Raw genomic sequence first — 21265 nt, 5'->3', positions numbered from 1 at the left:
ACTCCATTGAACACCTTTGGGGTGAATTGGAACGCCGACTATGAGCCAGGCCTATTCGCCCAACATCACTAATGCTCTTGTGGCTGAATGGAAGTCCCTGCATCAATGTTCCAACATCTAGTGGATAGCCTTCCCAGAAGAGTGGAGGCTGTTGTAGCAGCAAAGGGGGGGGGACCAACTCCATATTAATGCCCATGATTTTGGAATGAGATGTTCAATGGCAGTGTATGTAGTGTATGCTTATTTTAAGTATCAACTCCTTGGCGACAACATGATGACAGTTGTGTTGGTCCCATAGAGAAGGATAGAGACCACTAATGGCCAAAGGGCTATTGTTGCATTGGCAGCGCCATTGAGGGCTTCCACCATTTTAAAGTAGTCAAAGTAGTCAACTCGCTGATTTGGTGGGGATCAATATGGGTTGTAGCCTCAATGGCGCTGCCCATGCTGTCACAAACGCTTTAAAGGCACATGTATAAAGTTGAGTCCTCTATCTATCTCTATGGTTGGTCCATGAACGTTACTATCAACGCGGCTGCAAATTGAAGATGGCGGACTTGTTGGGGACTGTGCCGTCAGCTGAAAAAGAAACCGAAAATAAGGACAAGAAGGAGAAACGGCCATGGGATGATATACCAAGGTCGGGGGAAATCGGTAAAACTCCAGATCTGGCGGAAACATTGAGCTTTTACGATATAAATGCTGTCAGACGGGAGCAACGTGAACGTGATAACTCAGGTGGGTGTCCCTGGCTCGCGTGCAGGTTTAAACGGTGTCTTTAAGGATAATTTTATCTGATAAACCAACCTTTCTATATGTCTAGAAATAATGCCTTGGAAGCTGACGATCCCATGAAAATCATTGTAAAATACATGTCATAGAAGCTCAACAATTGTTATATTATTTAGCTATCTTTAGGCTTGCCCAGAGTCATTGGGGCTGTCCCGACTGAACGCACAACCAACCAAAGCATGTCATTGGATTTTCGAGCTGTCAGTTTTAATGTCATTGGATTTGCGAGCTGTCAGTTTTAACCGTGTTGTCATGGGAGTTGTTTGTAAAAAATAAAAATAATAATAATAAATACTTCGCTTTCAGTAAGTATTTATCACCTTTGTATTACTAGTATGTGATAATATATTTTTAAATGTGTCTAATTCCTAATTCCTTCCACGTTTTAATTCCCGGTAATTTGCGGACACGTGATATCACGAACTGCACCTAGCCAAAGCAAGAGACGTCTAGCCTACGTGGAGGGGGCAAAAGTGAACTACAGTAGCATTAGTTAGCTACGCTATATTCTTAGCACGGTTTAATGTTAATGCTGACGTTACCTGTCATGCCAATGTGTGTCAAAGAAGAGGAAAATTCATCATCGCACTAATAGTCAAAATAGACAGTAATATATATAAATAACAAAAAAATTGATTTCAAACCGATGTGTGTGTTTGACAGGTTCTCACAATTTCAAACATAAATTACTGTCTATTTTGACTGTTAGTGTGATGATGACTTTTCCTCTTCTTTGACACACATTGGCATGACAGGTAACGTCAGCATTAACATTAAACCGTGCTAAGAATTTAACAAAAAATTTGATTTCAAACCGAGAAAATATTTCAAGACAGTACGTTCATTTCGGGGTAAAGTCCTCAGCACCTTTGAACAGTTTCGAATTATTGATAAATGATGCTGTTATTTAAAAGTGCAGCATATCAGTAGGTTGTGTACTTTACTTCATAACTTCCTAAGTGGAATGGTAATTAATGATACTGCCACTGTAGCTCAGTTTTCCTCATACCCGAAAGCCTTAGCAAGTATGTTAGATACGCATTAGGGATAAAGTGGCATTTTAATTCAGTTGGCTCTGTTCTTATATGAATACTAATTTGGCTACATTATGCTTATTTTTTTAGAACATATTTTGTTTTCTGTGTCAAGCTTCCCACAGTTGACACACAGTACCAGTCAACTTTGGACACACCTACTCATTCCAGGATTAATCTTTATTTTTACTATTTTCCGCATTTGTAGAATAATAGTGAAGATATCAAAACTATGAAATAACATATGAAAGCATGTAGTAAGCAAAAAAGTGTTAAACAAATCAAAATCAGCTTTGCACACTCTTGGCATTCTCTCAACCAGCTTTTTGAGGTAGTCACCTGGAATGCATTCAATAAACAGGTGTGCCTTGTTAAGTTAATTTGTGGAATGTATTTCCTTCTTAATGCGTTTGAGCCAATCAGTTGTGTTGTGACAATGTAGGGGTGGTATACAAAATATAGCCCAATTTAGTAAAAGACCAAGTCCATATTATGGCAAGAACAGCGCAAATAAGCAAAGAGAAAAGACAGTCCATTATTACTTTAAGACATGAAGGTCAGTCAATCCGAACTTTGAAAGTTTCTTTTAAGCGCAGTCGCAAAAACCATCAAGCGCTATGATGAAACTGGCTCTCATGAGGACCGCTACAGGAAAGGAAGACCCAGAGTTACCTCTGCTGCAGAGGATAAGTTCATTCGAGTTACCAGTCTCAGAAATAAATGCTTCACAGAGTTCAAGTAACAGAGACATCTCAACATCAACTGTTCAGACGAGACTGCGTGAATCAAATAAACCACTACTAAAGGACACGAATAAGAAGCGACTTGCATGGGCCAAGAAACACGAGCAATGGACAATAGACCGGTGGGAATCTGTCCTTTGGTCTGAAGTCCAAATGTGAGATTTTTGGTTCCAACCTCCATGTTTTTGTCAGACAGAGAGTATGTGATTGGATGATCTCCGCATGTGTGGTTTCCACCATGAAGCATGGAGGAGGACGTGTGATAGTGTGGGGGTCCTTTTCTGGTGACACTGTGATTTATTTAGAATTCAAGGCAGACTTAACCAGCATGGCTACCACAACATTCTGCAGCGATACACCGTCCCATCTGGTTTTTGCATAGTGGGACTATCATTTGTTTTTCAACAGGACAATGACCCAAAACACACCTCCAGGCTGTGTAAGGGCAATTTGACCAAGAAGAAGAGTGATGGAGTGCCGCATCAGGTGACCTGGCCTCCACAATCACCCGACCTCAACCCAACTGAGATGAGTTGGACTGCAGAGTGAAGGAAAAGCAGCCAACAAGTGCTCAGCATATGTGGGAACTCCTTCAAGACTGTTGAAATAGCATTCCAGGTGAAGCTGGTTGAGGAAGGCCAAGAGTGCAAAGCTGTCATCAAGGCAAAGGGTGGCTACTTTTGCAGAATCTGAAATAGATTTTGGTTACTACATGATTCCATATGTGTTATTTCATAGTTTTGATGTCTTCACTAATATGCGACAATGTAGAAAATAGTACAAATAAAGAAAAACCCTTGAATGAGTAGGTGTGTCCAAACTTTTGACAGGTACTGTGTATTTTGGTCATTATGTTGATAACCATGCGTACACACAGCTGTCTTACCAAAATACAGTAATGTAAACTGGAGCGACAATAGCCCTGTTGTAACACAGCGCTAAGTGTTGTCATAATGTTATTCCAGATCCGTCGCTGGCTCGCTTCATGTGTGCTGAGCTGACCCGGGGCTACTTCCTGGAGCACAACGAAGCAAAATACACAGAGCGCAGAGAGCGAGTGTACACATGCATGCGCATTCCCAGAGAACTGGAAAAGGTAGGTACAGTACAGACTAGAGGTCGACCGATTAATGGCCGATTAATTAGGGCCGATTTCAAGTTTTCATAACAATCGGATATCGGTGTTTTTGGACACCGATTTTATTTTTGTCATTTTAATTTTAAAAAAAATTTACACCTTTTTTATTTAATCTTTATTTAACTGGGTAAGTCAGTTAAGAACACTTATTTTCAATGACGGCCTAGGAACGGTGGGTTAACTGCCTCGTTCAGAACGTCAGATTTTCAAGCTTGTCAGCTCGGGGGTTCCAATCTTGCAACCTTACAGTTATCTAGTCCTTGTGCACTCCACAAGGAGACTAACTGCCTGTTACGCGAATGCAGTAAGCCAAGGTAAGTTGCAAGCAAGTATTAAACTTATCTTATAAAAAACTATCAATCAATCATAATCACTAGTTAACTACACATGGTTGATGATATTACTAGATATCATCTAGCATGTCCTGCATTGAATATAATCTGACTGAGCATACAAGTATCTGACTGAGCGGTGGTAGGCAGAAGAAGGCGTGTAAACATTGAATGTTGTCGTTGTGTTCCTGGTTCGAGCCCAGGGAGGAGCGAGGAGAGGTACAGAAGCTGTACTGTTACACTGGCAATACTAAAGTGCCTATAAGAACATCCAATAGTCAAAGGTTAATGAAATACAAATGGTATAGAGGGAAATAGTCCTATAATTCCAAAAATAACTACAACCTAAAATTTCTTACCTGGTAATATTGAAGACTCATGTTAAAAGGAACCACCAGCTTTCATATGTTCTCATGTTCTGAGCAAGGAACTTAAACGTTTGCTTTCTTACATGGTACATATTGCACTTTTACTTCTCCAACACTTTGTTTTTGCATTATTTAAACCAAATTGAACATGTTTCATTATTTATTTGAGGCTAAATTGATTTTATTGATGTATTATATTAAGTTAAAATAAGTGTTCATTCAATATTGTTGTAATTGTCATTATTACAAATACATTTTAAAAAATCGTCCGATTTAATTGGTATCGGCTTTTTTGGTCCTCCAATAATCAGTATCGGCGTTGAAAAATCAATCGGTTGACCTCTCGTAGAGACCCCCTTGACTTTTTTTCACACCGATGTTTGACGCACTGTAACCATAAATGTTTAAAACTGAACTTGTCTCAGCAGCATGCATATTTGATGCAAAGAGGGTAGAAATTACTAATTCGGTCAATATTAATTACCAAACCAACCAGACAGAACCGGCGCCAGGATAAAGTGACTAAGGGGGCAGTTGAAATTGGTGAGGGGGAACAATTTTGCATTTGAATTATATTGAGTTCTGCTTATATCAATCAAATGTATTTATAAAACCCTTCTTACATCAGCCGATGTCACAAAGTGCTGTACAGAAACCCAGCCTAAAACCCCAAACGGCAAGAAATGCAGGTGTAGAAACACGGTGGCTAGGAAAAATTCCCTAGAAAGGCCAGAACCTAGGAAGAAACCTAGAGAGGAACCAGGCTATGAGGGGTGGAGATTATAACAGATGTTCAGAGAGAACCAGTAGGGTCCGATAATAATAATCATCATCACAGTGGTTGTAGAGGGTGCAACAGGTCAGCACCTCAGGAGTAAATGTCAGCTTTTCATAGTGGATCATTCAGAGTATCTCTACCGCACCTGCTGTCTCTAGAGAGTTGAAAACAGCAGGTCTGGGACAAGGTAGCACGTCCGGTAAACAGGTCAGGGTTCCATAGCCGCAGGCAGAACAGTTGAAACTGGAGCAGCAGCACGACCAGGTGGACAGGGGACAGCAAGGAGTCATCGGGCTAGGTAGTCCTGAGGCATGGTCGCAGAGAATCAGGTCCTGAGAGAGAGAGAGCGAGAGACTTAAATTCACACAGAAATACTCCAGATATAACAGACTGACCCTAGCCCCGACACAAACTATTGCAGCATAAATACTGGAGGCTGAGACTGGAGGGGTCGGGAGACACTGTGGCCCCGTCTGACGAAACCCCCCAGACAGGGCCAAACAGGCAGACTATAACCCACCCACTTTGCCAAAGCTAGCCCCCACACCACTAGAGGGATATCTTCAAGCACCAACCTATTATCCTGAGACAAGGCCGAGTACAGCCCATGAAAATCTCCCCCATGGCAGGAACCCAAGGGGGGCGCCAACCCAGACAGGTTGATCACGTCAGTGACTCAAGCGACGCACCCCTCCTAGGGATGTATGAAAGAGCACCAGTTAGCCAGTGACTCAGCTCCCGTAATAGGGTTTGAGGCAGAGAATCCCAGTGGAGAGAGTAGAACCAGCCAGGCAGAAACGGCAAGGGCGGTTCGTTGCTCTAGTGCCTTTCCGTTTACCTTCACACAGTCCTTGAAACAGTCTTGATATGTTCGTCAAAAGAGAGATCAGCGTCCATAGTAACACCGAGGTCCTTCACAGTTTTATTTTAGACGACTGTATAACCATCAAGATCAATTATCAGATTCAAAAGAAGTTCTTTGTTTCTTGGTACCTAGAACTAGCAGCTCTGTTTTGTCCGAGTTTAAAAGTAGAACATTTGCCGCCATCCACTTCCTTATGTCTGAAACACAGGCTTCCAGGGAGGGCAATTTTGGGGCTTCACCATGTTTCATCGAAATGTACAGCTGTGTGTCTTCTGCATAGCAGTGAAAGTTAACATTATGTTTCCGAATGACATCACCAAGAGGTAAAATATATATATAGTGAAAACAATAGTGGTCCTAAAACGGAGCCTTGAAGAACACAGAAATGTACAGCTGACTTGTCAAGAGGACAAACCATCTACAAAGACAAACTGATATCTTTCCGACAGATAAGATCTAACTCAGGCCAGAACTTGTCCGTGTAGACCAATCTGGGTTTCCAATCTCTCCAAAAGAATGTGTTTATCGATGGTATCAAAAGCAGCACTAAGGTCTAGGAGCACGAGGACAGATGCGGAGTTTCGGTCTGATGCCATTGAAAGGTCATTTACCACCTTCACAGGTGTAGTCTCAGTGCTATGATGGGGTCTATACCCAGACTGAAGCGTTTTGTATACATTGTTTGTCTTCATAAAGGTAGTGAGTTGCTGCGCAACAGCTTTTTCAAAATGTTTTGAGAGGAATGGGAGATTCAGGATAGGCCGATTTTAGTTTTTTATATTTCTAGGTCAAGGGTTGGCTTTTTCAAGAGAGGCTTTATTACTGCCACTTTTAGTGCGTTTGGTACACATCCGGTGGACAGGGAGCCGTTTATTATGTTCAACATAGGCGGGCCAAGCACAGGAAGCAGCTCTTTCAGTAGTTTAGTTGGAATAGGGTCCAGTATGCAGCTTGAAGGTTTAGAGGCCATGATTATTTTCATCAATGTGTCAAGAGATATAGGATTAAAAAACTTGAGTGTCTCCCTTGATCCTAGGTCCTGGCAGTGTTGTGCAGACTCAGGACAACTGAGCTTTATAGAAATACTCAGATTTAAAGAGGAGTCTGTAATTTGCTTTCTAATGATCACCATCTTTTCATTCATGAATTTCATAAATGTATCACTGCTGAAGTGAAAGCCATCTTCTCTTGGGGAATGCTGCGTTTTAGTTACATTTTGGATTTCTGTAGCAAAACCTATTTTTTTTTATATTCTCATTTTCCTCAATTAAGTTGGAAAAATAGGATTATCGGGCAGCAGTGAGGGCTCTTCAATACTGTACAGTACTGTCTTTCCAAGCTAGTCGGAAGACTTCCAGTTCGGTGTTTTCTGGAGGCTTGCTTCAGGGCTCAGGTATTTCCTGTTTACCAAGGAGCTAGTTTCTTATGACAAATGTTTTTGTTTTTTTGTGGTGCCGATTGCGTCTAGGGTAGGTGGAGGGTGTCTGGAAGGGCATCTCGGAATCTTTGGGTTGTCCGAGAATTTATAGCACGGCTGTTGATGATCATTGGTTGGGGTCTGAGCAAATGATTTGTTGCGATTGCAAATGTAATAAAATGGTGGTCCGATAGTCCAGGATTAAGAGGAAAAACATTAAGAGCCACAATATTTATTCCACGGGACAAAACTAGGTCCAGAGTATGACTGAGACAGTGAGTCCAGAGACATGTTGGACAAAACCCAGTGAGTCGATGATTGCTCCGAAAGCCTTTTGGAGTGGGTCTGTGGACTTTTCCAAGTGAATATTAAAATCACCCAAAATTAGAATGACTACAAGATCCGATAGGAATTCAGGGAACTCTGTGAGGAACGCTGTATACGGCCCAGGAGGCCTGTAAACAGTAGCTATAAAAAGTGATTGAGTAACGTGCATAGATTTCATGACTAGTAGCTCAAAAGACGAAAACGCAGTAGTTTTTTTGTCAATTGAAACTTGCTATCGTAAATGTCAGCAACACCTCCGCCTTTGCGGGATGCGCGGGGATATGGTCACCAGTGTAACCAGGAGGAGAGGCCTCATTTAACACAGTAAATTCATCAGGCTTAAGTCATGTTTCAGTCATGCCAATCACATCAAGATTATGATCAGTGAGGGATCTAACATTAAGTAGCCCTATTTTGAGATGTGAGATATCACAATCTCTTTCAATCATGACGGGAATGGAGGGGGTCTTTATTTCAGTGAGATTGGTAAGGCGAACACTGCCATGTTTAGTTTTGCCCAACCTAGATTGAGGCACAGACACAGATCAATGGGGATAGCTGAGCTGACTACACTGACTGTCAGTGGCAGACTCCACTAAGCTGTCAGGCTTGCTATCTCATTGTGTAGCTAGGGGAGTTGTATCACACTACCGCAATAAACAAAGTTAAAATGCAGAGACTCCGAGACCACTGAGTGCTTTTGAAGTGGTAGGTAAGGTGCGAAATATGGAGCCCATCTCCGCTGCGCTGTACCCGCACAATGGACTGCGCCCTACACACTGAAGCAAGGCCTATTTGGCAATGAATATAGGCTACAAGGTATATAGGGTAATTCACCTATTACAAAAAGCCTATGTCAATGCAGGCAGATGTCTTAACAAAATAATTCAAACTGAAAGTAAGAAAGTAATTGCCTAGTTATTCATGCAAAACAAAAGTACTGAATTACAGTTTGGCTTAGAATACTGACACAACTGCGAATGTGAACAGAACAGAACAGCAGTAGGGGCTACTATAGGCCTAGAAATAAAATATCAGATCGACAAAGGTATGACACAATCTATATTTAGGCTCGTTACATTAACAGTAAACAAACGCAATAAAGGTGAAAGCAAATAACAAACCAAAAAAACTGCCTACTACAGTGAGCCACACAAATTGCGATATGGCTCAATACACTTCTGTGGATCAAGTTCAATCCAATCATGTAATCAATTAAGCAATGCCGTCCTACCATAAACACATTTCCAATACGTGCAGTTCCATTTTTACTACCACGAAAAGCAATAGGCTACCAAGGAAGCCTACTTTCTATTTCTATGATGAAACATACCGATATCCAGCTGTACCCAGGGGCGTAATTTGGGTTCTTACATTGGAATTCTATTGAATTCTGCGTATATACCACAAACATTAGTTCAAATGCCAAGGTAATTGAGTGCTTTTGACCCAAGAAGTGGCAGGTTGGCACAACCTCCATTGCAAAGAGCAAATTTAACCAGAACCATACACAATACACGTCCTCAAATTAATGACACTTCTTGGAGCAGGCGTTATAGAAATTGAAAACAGGTCTCATAAACAATGTCTCAAGCACAAGTGAATAGCCAGCTAATCTTTGTATTTCAAGTCTAGCCAACCTGGATCTACAGTGCATTCGGAAAGCATTCAGACCCCTTGATTATTTTTTCCTCCATATTTTGTTACGTTAAAGCCTTACTCTAAAATTTATCAAATAGTTATTTTCCTCATCAATCTACACACAATACCCCATAATGACAAAGCAAAATGGGTTTTAATTTTTGTTGTTGCAAATGTATACAAAATAAACTGATATCACATTTACATAAGTATTGGCAGTGTCAGATTAGCTGGTTAGAGCGTTTAAATAGGCTAATAACACGAATGCTTTTATAGCTAGCTAAGAAGCTAACTAAACTCTGCAGTGGTGGGTCGTAAGGCAGAGTTGAGTGAAGTTTATTTTTATGGAACCTCAAAGGTCTCGTACCGAACCACCCAGTGGCTTTCCATAGTCCCCCTACACACAAACTCTCACGCACTCTGTGGCGTGCTCTGTCCATGGTGCTGGTACAGCGCCGCAGAGATACCGATTTTTGCGCCAACGTGTCACTCGATAATTTGAACTTCAGGGGCATAAAACTAAAACTGAAGGGGCACGAGTTTCAACTGAGCCCCATTTTACCCCCTCGTGGAACTGTGCCCGCAAGCAGAGCTGTTTTACGGAAATATAAATATCCTGTGCTTTTTCATTTGGTTCATAGGCGCATACAGACACAGCTTGGCTCCATTGTAACTGTGAAGCGCCATGGTGCGCTTGCATATGTGGCTCATCCAGGACTGTTCCTTTTCTAACTGAATGAAAACCTTTTGAACAATGTGATTTAAGTTGAGATATAGATGACAAAAATGCAGAATGGGGTTAAATTATTAGGCCTACTGATTATTTCTCACTATCTACTTGTGAGCTACTCATTAATAGCCCACGTGCTAACGGACATGCAGTTTTCTGCTAAGGTGCAACCTTAGGTAGGTCAATGGAAGGTTACCCCGAGTCAGTCTGCGCTACAACAAAGCCTAATCAGACATGAATGTGCTCATAATGGTTTTAACAGGCAAAGTGAGATAATACAATGAATTTGCTCATGGTGCACGTAGCTCAAATATGGACCAACACCTTCGGACATGAAACAACGATACAAATGTAATGGCACAAGAAAATAGAGAAACTATTTTATTTTGCAGTTGCTTTTTTTTCATTTTAAACCTCAGTGGTGCAAACTAGTGCTCTTTTTAAGTGCACTGAAAACAGTGTGCGCAGGAGCAAAGCAAGGTCAAAACCAGTTATCTTTTTTGATATAATTATTATATCATATATAAAATGGACATATCTATTTTAATACAGACCTGCTCGAAACAATATTAATCATTGAAAACGACAAATTACCCAATGGATCTTTATAATATTCTGGTAAAAAAGTGGGGGTGCAAAAACACATGTTTGCACCCCTATGTTGAAAGTGGTGGTGCTGCGGCTTCTGTTTCCTCCGTTGCTCAGGCACCTATATATATGCGCACACACACTCGCACACAAACAGACCCAGAGATATAACCAAAGGTCAGTTCAGCAGTGTTTGTTTAGCGTTGCCCTTGATAATGTCCTGGTACATCTGGTGTTTCCAAGAGCAGTGAAAGTAAGTTATTCTATTTTTGTATTGCTGTTCACATAGCATTTGTTATACAGTTGACACAAATTGGTCATTTGTATTGATCTACAAAGTATAGTGTGTAGACCTACACAATTCAAAAACTACAAGGCTACTTGCCACCACTTACATGATGTATTGCCTACTGCAACACAATGTTTTTCAGTATGCTGTCATAGCCGTAATACGGCTGATTTAATGTCTCTTTACAACCACTAGATGGTGATGTTGTAACAAATTCCATTGAGAATATAAACAAACATTCCCCTAAACTCATCTGGGAATAATAAACCTCTGCACAAGAGTCTGATCCCAGAAAGAGGCAGTCTGACTCACCTATATCTCAGTCTCCTCAAACATCGATACCACCCTTGTATGTGCCTTGAGGTACTATTCTGGGACTACTGTTAATACAGATATCAAATGGACCTCAACCATCACATCATTTGCAATTTTTCATTTTCGATTTTGCCCTCTGACGGGAGTGCTCCCTACAGACATTCACATTGAGACAGTGAACGTCAGTAAAGATCAGTCGTCACCTAGCCTAATCTATGTCCCCATTCTAACCGTCATTGGTTAGCTATATCATTCCAAGTCTTTGGGAAGTGAGGAATATGTGTAAACAGAGCATTGTGACCTTCTGGCTCTAGAAGCTCTGTCTGGAGTAGCTGAAGTTCCCCCAGCCAGGGACAGGCCAAAGAAAGGATGACTTGTGACTCTGTTAGCCAACCCAACTACCACCACCTACTTGCTGGTGGGAAACAGGAAGTGTTGCAACCTCCTTACTGCTGGTGTTTGTGAGGCTAACGCAGGACCCACTGGAGCTCGCGCACTTTCCTTCCTCTCATCATGAGATGATATGGTATTTGCCTTTTTGAGAAGGTACAGTGGGGTCTGAAATTGACACCCTTGGCCTTGATAAAGATGAGCAATAATGGCTGCCTAAAATAAATAATTCAAATACTGAGCTACATTTGTATGCAAGAAAAATTGGGAAATGATTTTATACTAATACAATTGCTCAGAGAAAGTAATACAAAAAATATTGAATTTGTATAAATAAAGTAGTCAAAAGTTTAGTATTCAGTCCCATATTTCCAGCAAGCAAAGATTACATCGAGCTTGTGACTCTACAAACATGTTGGATACCTTCCCAGTTTGTTTTGTTCTTGTTTCAGATTATTTTGTTCCCAGTAGAATCAAATAATGTTATTAGTCACATGTGCCAAATATGACAGGTGTGGACAGTGAAATGCTTACTTACAAACCCCTAACCAACAATGCAGTTTAAAAAATATGAATAAGAAGTAAAAGTAACAAGTAGTTAAAGAGCAGCAGTAAAATAACAATAGAGAGGCTATATACAGAGGGGTACTGGTACAGAGTCAGGGGCACCGGTTAGTCGAGGTAATTGAGGTAATTATGTACAGTTGAAGAAGTCGGAAGTTTACATACATTTAAACTCAGTTTTTCACAATTCCTGACATTTAATCCTCGGAAAAATGACCCGATTTAGGTCAGTGAGGATCACCACTTTATTTTAAGAATGTGAAATGTCAGAATAATACTAGAGAGTGATTTATTTCAGCTTTTATTTCTTTAATCACATTCCCAGTGGGTCAGAAGTTTACACTCAGTTAGTATTTGGTAGCATTGCCTTGAAAATGTTTAACTTGGGTCAAATGTTTCGGGTAGCCTTCCACAAGCTTCTCACAATATGTTGTGTGAATTTTGGCCCATTCCTCCTACAGAGCTGGTGTAACTGAGTCAGGTTTGTAGGCCTCCTTAATCGCACACACTTTTTCAGTTCTGTACACAAATGTTCTACAGGATTGAGGTCGGGGCTTTGTGATGGCCACTCCCATACCTTGACTTTGTTGTCCTTAAGCCATTTTGCCACAACTTTGGAAGTATGCTTGGGGTCATTGTCCATTTGGAAGACCATTTGCGACCAAGCTTTAACTTCCCGACTGATGTCTTGGAGATGTTGCTTCAATATATTCATATAATTTTCCTTCCTCATGAAGCCATCTATTTTGTGAAGTGTACCAGCCCCTCCTGCAGCAAAGCACCCCCACAACATGATACTGCCACCCCCATGCTTCACGGTTGGGATGGTGTTCTTCGGCTTGCAAACCTCCCCCTTTTTCCTCCGCACATGATGGTCATTATGGCCAAACAGTTCTATTTTTGTTTCATCAGACCAGAGGACATTTCTCCAAAAAGTACGATCTTTGTCCCCATGTGCAGTTGCAAACCGAAGTCTGGCTTTTCTATGGCGGTTTTGGAGCCGTGGCTTCTTCCTTGCTGAGCGGCCTTTCAGATTATGTCGATTATAGGACTCGTTTTACAGTGGATCTAGATACATTTGTACCGGTTTCCTCCAGCATCTTCACAAGGTCCTTTGCTGCTGTTCTGGGATTGATTTGCACTTTTCGCAGCAAAGTACGTTCATCTCTAGGAGACAGAACGCGTCTCCTTCCTGAGTGGTATGACGCCTGCGTGGTCCCATGGTGTTTATACTTGCGTACTATTGTTTGCACAGATGAACGAGGTACCTTCAGGCGTTTGGAAATTGCTCCCAAGGATGAACCAGACTTGTGGAGGTCTACCATTTTTTTTCTGAGGTCTTGGCTGATTTCTTTAGATTTTCCCATGATGTCAAGCAAAGAGGCACTGAGTTTGAAGGTAGGCCTTGAAATACATCCACAGGTACACCTCCAATTGACTAATTATGTCAATTAACCTATCAGAAGCTTCTAAAACCATGTCATCGTTTTCTGGAATTTTCCAAGCTGTTTAAAGGCACAGTCAACTTAATGTATGTAAACTTCTGACCCACTGGAATTGTGATACAGTGAATTATAGGTGAAATAATCTGTCTGTAAACAATTGTTGGAAAAATTACTTATGTCATGCACAAAGTAAATGTCCTAACCAACTTGCCCAAACTATAGTTTGTTAACAAGAAATGTGTGGAGTGGTTGAAAAACATGTTTTAATGACTCCAACATGTGTATGTAAACTTCCGACTTCAACTGTACATCTAAGTAGAGTTATTAAAGTGACTATGAATAGATAATAATAGTTTTTTTGTGGATGGCGAGGAGCTCCCTACCTGCTCCACTACAGCCCCGTTAATGAGAATGGGGGCATGCTCGGTCCTCCTTTTCCTCGGTCCCATCATCTCTTTTGTCTTGATCACGTTGAGGGAGAGGTTGTCCTGGCACTACACAGCCAGGTCGCTGACCTCCCTATAGTTCGTTGTCGGTAATCAGGCCTACCACTGATCAGCAAACTAAATTGTGGTGTTGGAGTCGTGCATGGCCGTGCAGTCATGAGTGAATAGGGAGTACAGGAGGGGACTGAGCATGCACCCTTGAGGGGCCCCTATGTTTAGGATCAGCGTGGCTGATGTGTTGTTACCTACCCACCTGGGGGCGGCCCGTCAGAAAGTCCAGGATCCAGTTGCAGAGGGAGATGTTTAGTTCCAGGGTCCTTAGCTTATTGATGACCTTTGAGGGTACTATGGTGTTGACCGCTGAGCTGTAGTCAATGAATAGCATTCTCACATAGGTGTTCCTTTTGTCCAGGTGGGAAAGGGCAGTGTGGAGTGCAATAGAGATTACATCATCTGTGGATCTATTAGGGCGGTATGCAAATTGGAGTGGGTCTAGGGTTTCTGGGATAATGGTGTTGATGTGAGCCATGACCAGCCTTTCAAAACACTTCATGACGACAGACGTGAATGCTATGGGTCGGTAGTCATTTTGTCAGGTAAATAATGTATTGTGTCATTTGAGTAACTTTTATTGTAAATAAGAATATATTTTTCTAAACACTTCTACATTAATGTAGAGGCTACTGTACCGTGATTACATATAATCCTGAATGAATTGTGAATAATGATGAGTGAGAAAGTAACAGAAGGTTTGTTTACATCCCTGTAGTGAGCATTTCACCTTTGCCAAGATTATACATCCACCTGACTGGTGTGGCATATCAAGATGATTAAACAGCACGATCATTACACAGGTGCACCTTGTTCTGTGGACAATAAAAGGCCACTCTAAATGTGCAGTTTTGTAACACAACACAAGGCCACAGATTCCTCAAGTGTGCATTGGCATGCTGACTGCAGAATTGTCCACCAGAGCTGTTGCCAGCAAATTGAATGTTCACTTCTCTACCATAAGTGCCTACAACATAATTTTAGAGAATTTGGCAGTACGTCCAACCGGCCTCACAACTGCAAACCACGTGTAACAACGCCAGCCCAGGACCTCCACATCCGGCTTCTTCACCTGCGGGATTGTCACCTGGATAGCTGATGTTTGTGGGTTTGCACAACTGAAGAATTTCTGCGCAAACTGTCAGAAACCGTCTCAGAGAAGCTCACCTGCGTGCTCGTCATCCTCACCAGGGTCGGCATCGTAACTGACTTCAGTGGGCAAAATTCTCACCTTCGATGGTCACTGGCACGTTGGAGAAGTGTGCTCATCACAGATGAATCCTGGTTTAAACTGCACTGGGCAGATGACAGACCCCATATATGGCGATGTGCGGGCAAGCGTTTTGCTGTTAATGCTGTAAACAGAGTGCCCCCTAGTGATCGGTGGGGTTATGGTATGGGCAGGCATGAGCAACACACAACGAACACAATTACATTTTTATCTAAGTCAATTTGAATGCGCAGATACCCTGACGAGATTCATCCGCCACATCATATTTCAGCATGATATTGAAAATGTCCCAGATCTTCCATGGCCTACATACTCACCAGACATGTCACCCATTGAGCAGGTGTGGGATGCTCTGGATCGACGTATGACTGTGTGTTCCAGTTCCTGCCAATATCCAGCAACTTCACACAGCCATTGAAAAAGAATGGGACAACATTCCACAGGCCTATATCAACAGCCTGATCAACTTTATGCGAAGGAGATGTGTTGCGCTGCATGAGGCAAATGGTGGTCACACCAGATACTGACTGGTTTTCTGATCCACGCCCCTGCCTTTTCTTTTAAAGGTATCTGCGACCAACGGATGCATATCTGTATTTCCAGTCATGAGAAATCCCTAGATTAGGGTCTAATTGAATTATTTTAAATGGACTCATTTCCTTATGAACTGTAACTCAGTAAAATCGTTGAAATTGTTGCATGTTGTGTTTTATATTCTTGTTCAGTGTAGTATAAGGCTTGACCTGTCAAAACACAAACATGCCGTTCTGTAGAGATGGAGAGACACGAACACTTGACGCTCTAAACGTACACATTGCCTACATAGTCACACACGCAGACACTGGCTCTATTTGAAGGAGTGATCAAGCAGCCATGTTTTACCTGAGTGTGTTGTGTTCTACCCTACAGCTGATGATCTTTGGCTTCTTCCTGTGTCTGGATGCCTTCCTCTACGTGTTCACGCTGCTTCCACTCCGGGTGCTGCTGGCCCTGCTACACCTCCTCACCCTGCCCTGCTGCAGCCTCGGGTGAGCCCACACACACACACACACTCTGGGTCACGTTTCACTGGGTGTTCCGTACTGAACGTTGCATATAGAAATGCTGTGAATAGATGGGTATATAGGGCAATACAGATAGGTATATCTCACCTAGCTGTCCCAGAAAATAGACCTAGTTCCCCAAGTGAATTGCACTTGGGGCATAATCCTAACTTTGCTTTTGTCACTCAGACTTTTAATGTAAATCACACCCTGATATCAGGTGAGATTTGCATGTAGTGTATCTAGTTAGAATTTGTCCCTTCAGAAGACTGATACATACGTAAGCTAGGTTTATGTATACTTTACAGTAAGTATTGTAATCACTCGGTGTGCCTGTGACTGGTCTGTACCAAGGTCCCTCTCTTCCCTTGCCTTCTTTCCCTGCAGGGCAAACGTATGCCCCTACTGCAATCGGAGCAGGTACGCTAGTCTCACGTCTGCCACAGCTTTATCATTTATATTACATGTAGGTTCTCCATCTTGTTTGTCCCGATATGCAGCTTTGTGCTGTATTCTTCATGCTCCATGCTAAAGCCACTAAGGCGCCATTTAGGTGTTCACAAACAGGGCTGTGCTCGCCACGGCAACACGTATACAAAACTGTACGCTTTCCCTGCAAGGGCTCATATTAGAGGTCGACCGATTATGATTTTTCAACGCTGATACCGATACCGATTATTGGAGGACAAAAAATGCCAATACAGATTAATCGGACGATTTAAAAATAAATAAATAAATGAATAAATAAAATTTAAAAATGTGTGTATTTTTATATATATACATTTTTGTAATAATGACAATTGCAACAATACTGAATGAACACTTTTATTTTAACTTAATATAATACATATATATGGGCTTTTGGATGGGTGTTCTTAAGGTGATTCCACAGGTTGGTGGTATTTGTTGATTTAGCCGTTGCTGACCCCATGCTTACATTTTTATCACAAATAAGACACCTTGCTTTCCCTGGTGCCAATTCCATGTAATAGACCCACACTGGTGCTCTGCTTTTCTCTGCCATCTGTAAAACACACACACACAGCTCTGAAGTGACAATGATATTGAAGAGTCTGCTTAGGAGACAAATACTCTCAACTGTTTGAATAAAAATAGTTTAAGTTACCTGTGATGAATGTTGAAAACAAAAACTGTAATTTCTATATGCAGGAAATCCTATTTTAATAATGTACATGGTAAGAATTGACGACCAAAGTGCGAGTCATAATTCCCATGACACCTTCTAGCAAAATCTGAAAAGCGGTTCCTTCATTCATTTATTCCATAGGATTTTTTTTTTAGATTCACTTAAAATAAGGTCTGTTTCGTGTAGGCTTACACCACCTTGCCAATTTTATAACTGTGTAGATATCCATAGGACAAGGTAATTCTGATCAATATTGGCTAAATATAAGCGAAGATCACTTTTTCTGTCGAGTGGATTTATGAAAATATTTTTTACAAACGTTACCTTATCCTAGTGAGATTTACACGGGTATCAAAACGCCGAGGCGGTTTAAGCCTGCACGAAACCCATACCTTATTTGAAGTAGATCAAGACATTCTCTATGGAAGACATGAATGGTAAAATAACGAAGGAACCCCTTTCAAGTTCAGCCGCAAGTTATTATAGGAATTATAACGCGTCGACTATTTCTCTCTAAACCATATACCTTTGACTATTACGAGCCTGCTGCTGCCTACCACCCCTCAGTCAGGCTGCTCTATCAAATATCAAATCATAGACTTAACTATAATAAACACACAGAAATACGAGCCTTAGGTCAAATCCGGAAACTATCACCTCGAAAACAAAACGTTTATTCCGTTCTGTATTTTATCTAACGGGTGGCATCCATGAGTCTAAATATTCCTGTTACATTGCACAACCTTCAATGTTCGGTCATAATTATGTAAAATCCTGGCAAATTAGTTCGCAAAGAGCCAGGCGGCCCAAACTGTTGCATATACCCTGACTCTACATGCGTTGAACGCGAAAGAAGTGACACAATTTCACCTGGTTAATATTGCCTGCTAACCTGGATTTCTTTTAGCTAAATATGCAGGTTTAAAAAATATTATACTTGTGTATTGATTTTAAGAAAGGCATTTATGTTTATGGTTAAGTACACATTGGAGCAACTACAGTCGTTGATTGATTGTTTTTTATAAGATATATTTAATGCTTGCTAGCAACTTACCTTGGCTTACTGCATTCGTGTAACAGGCAGGCTCCTCGTGGGGCAGGTGGTTAGAGCGTTGGACTAGTTAACTGTAAGGGTGCAAGATTGAATCCCCCGAGCTGACAAGATAAAAATCTGTTGTTCTGCCTCGTTCCTAGGCTGTCATTGAAAATAAGAATGTGTTCTTAACTGACTTGCCTAGTTAAATAAAGATTAAATAAAAATGTAATGTAAAAAAAAAAACATCGGCAAAATCGGTGCCCAAAAATACCGATTTCCGATTGTTATGAAAACGAAATCGACCCTAATTAATCGGCCATTCCGATTAATCGGTCGACCTCGAGCTCATATACATAGTGGACATGGTTTCTTCAAGACTGGCCTGCCAAACTGATATCCCACGGTATATCAAAGCTCCAGTCTTGTTGAAATGCTTAACATCAAATTTACAACACACCAACAATGTGCACTTCTCCCTACTACTTTGAGGACTCCTGTCTGACCAATCTCTCTCCAGAGTGTGTACGGTATGCATAATGTCAGAGTATGTAGGCCTAACTGAAGGGAAAGCAGTAGCAGATTTATTTATTTTTTAGTGGAGGCCTGCAGCTTGCGGGGACCTGTGGTAGTGGATGGGCGATAGCTGTGCGCTGCAGATGCCCAGTAAAACATCGCAGTGACAGATGGCTTGAGCTCGCTGCGCCTCGAGTTTCAGCACCCTCGCTCTCTCAATCCCCACACGAACACGGAAGCTGTAATCAGGCACTGTGACTGGCTACTAGCTCTACTGAGGTATTTTCTAGGTAAACATATTTTTTTATATATATTTTTTTACTGATAAGTGATGTTTGACCACACCTCAAATGACACTCCAGAGTTCAAGATGTGCTATTTTGAATTCCTTAGCTTGAAAACATTTCAATGTACCTTATCCACTCTATACAGAAAATGAGTATGAATTGCAAAGGTCATTTGCCAAGTCCACTCCTATATCTTTGAGTGTCATTTTGTTTTGACCTTACCCTGTCATTTTTTTGGAAGTCGTGTTAGGCCAAAGGTGATGTGTTGTAATATCAATAGTTAAAAACGATGTCTTCACTGACAAACAATTGTCGGCGCAGTCAATCTTTCAGATCTGAGATGCCCCAGGAGAGGCTTAGCAAAAACTCCACACCTCCGCTGATAACGCGTATCCCAGTAGTTTGTCCTGAAAAACTGTTCCTCACACACAGCACAGCTCAGCGCTGATTGCTGTGGCCTTTGTGAGAGCCGTTTGATGATGCAGCATGCCCTTTTTGTGTCTGTCTACATGGCAGCGAAGCATGACTGACCTTTATACACACACACACCTCTGTTGTTGGCCTGAGCTGCAGTTAGTCAGCTAGGGGGCTATCAGATTCATGGTGATGGCTGGTGCCAGGGAAACAGGGTTACACAGGGCCTGGCATTCACTAACATACACGGGCAGGACAGAGAGTACACTCTCTCTCATCGTTCATTTGACTTTAATAGCCTAAGCACTGTCATGTTATGGGTAATTCACTGGTCACTCTTCTGCAAAGGTCCACTAGAATGTGCTGTGTCTGAGTGCGGCCAGTAGAGGGTGGTAGAGCACCAGCAGTGAGTTCTTCTTGTTTTTGCCCTAGTATGAATTGGCATATAATATAGCATATGCTTCCTTCTTCCTCTCTTTGAGGTTATCACTGATCTCTAAATGATTGAAATAGTGAAAGAAAGATCTTCCAGGCCCCCAGTATTTATCAAAAATCAACAGTGACCCTATGTCCATCTTGCGATAACTTTTATGATAATGAAGATTATGACGCTGATGTTGTTTGCTTCTCTTCATACTTCAATGCTCACTGCACACAATTTGGGAAGTAGATGAGACACCAGATTAAGCATTCTAATTTGCACTTTCTGAATTCAAGCCCCTCTCTCGCACCCCAGCGTCACTGCCACCTTCCCAAAATAACCTCCCGACTGAGCTATTGAGATGTTTGGCACCTCCTCTGCCAATCACCTTGTGAATGGTTATTCTAAGTCTTACCGCAAGCAGTGAGAAATCTTAAAAGGAGATTTTTTTTTTATATATATATTTCCCTCTCCCTTTTAGGAAGCTTTTTTGGCAACTTCTTCTTTAAGTTCACTAAGGTGAGGGTGTTGATGGATAGTCTTATTGTGGGGTTTTATGTCGTTATTCAATCTATTGTTGATAGTGGATTCTTGAATATTGCAAAGTCAGCTTCATTCATTCGGGTCAAGCTGCTGTACGAATCAAACACGAATCAAACACAAATTCTTATTTTCAATGAACAGTGGGTTAACTGCCTTGTTCAGGGGCAGAACGACAGATTTGTACCTTGTCAGCTCGGGGATTTGAACTTTCAACTTTTCGATTACTAGCCCAACACTCTAACCACTAGGCCGCCCCGTGTAGCTTGCATTACATATTACAATGTTTATATTTCTAATGTTTATAACGAGCAGCATTAACATCAGCCAATAACAAATAGTCCCGGATGCTCAGAAGACCTGGACAGTCATTCTACTGG

At 41.5% G+C, this 21265-nt stretch overlaps 1 protein-coding gene across 2 annotated transcripts in view; it reads left to right on the top strand.

The window, feature by feature from the left end:
• The first annotated feature begins 519 nt into the window (after positions 1-519).
• LOC135546025 (transmembrane anterior posterior transformation protein 1 homolog) overlaps positions 520-21265 on the top strand; it is a 36342-nt gene continuing 15596 nt past the window's right edge. The window contains exons 1-4 of one of the 2 annotated variants that reach the window (XM_064974090.1): positions 520-738; positions 3535-3665; positions 16394-16512; positions 16915-16947. In XM_064974090.1, the coding sequence (XP_064830162.1) occupies positions 549-738; positions 3535-3665; positions 16394-16512; positions 16915-16947 (473 nt within the window). In that variant the 5' untranslated portion in view covers positions 520-548. The remainder of the gene's footprint in view (positions 739-3534; positions 3666-16393; positions 16513-16914; positions 16948-21265) is intronic. The other variant, XM_064974091.1, reaches the window with a different exon arrangement.

This window comes from Oncorhynchus masou, chromosome 9 (genome assembly GCF_036934945.1).
Source record: "Oncorhynchus masou masou isolate Uvic2021 chromosome 9, UVic_Omas_1.1, whole genome shotgun sequence".
NCBI lineage: Eukaryota > Metazoa > Chordata > Actinopteri > Salmoniformes > Salmonidae > Oncorhynchus > Oncorhynchus masou.
Note: the sequence above shows the minus strand (reverse complement) of the source record. Positions and strands in the feature narration are given on the sequence as shown.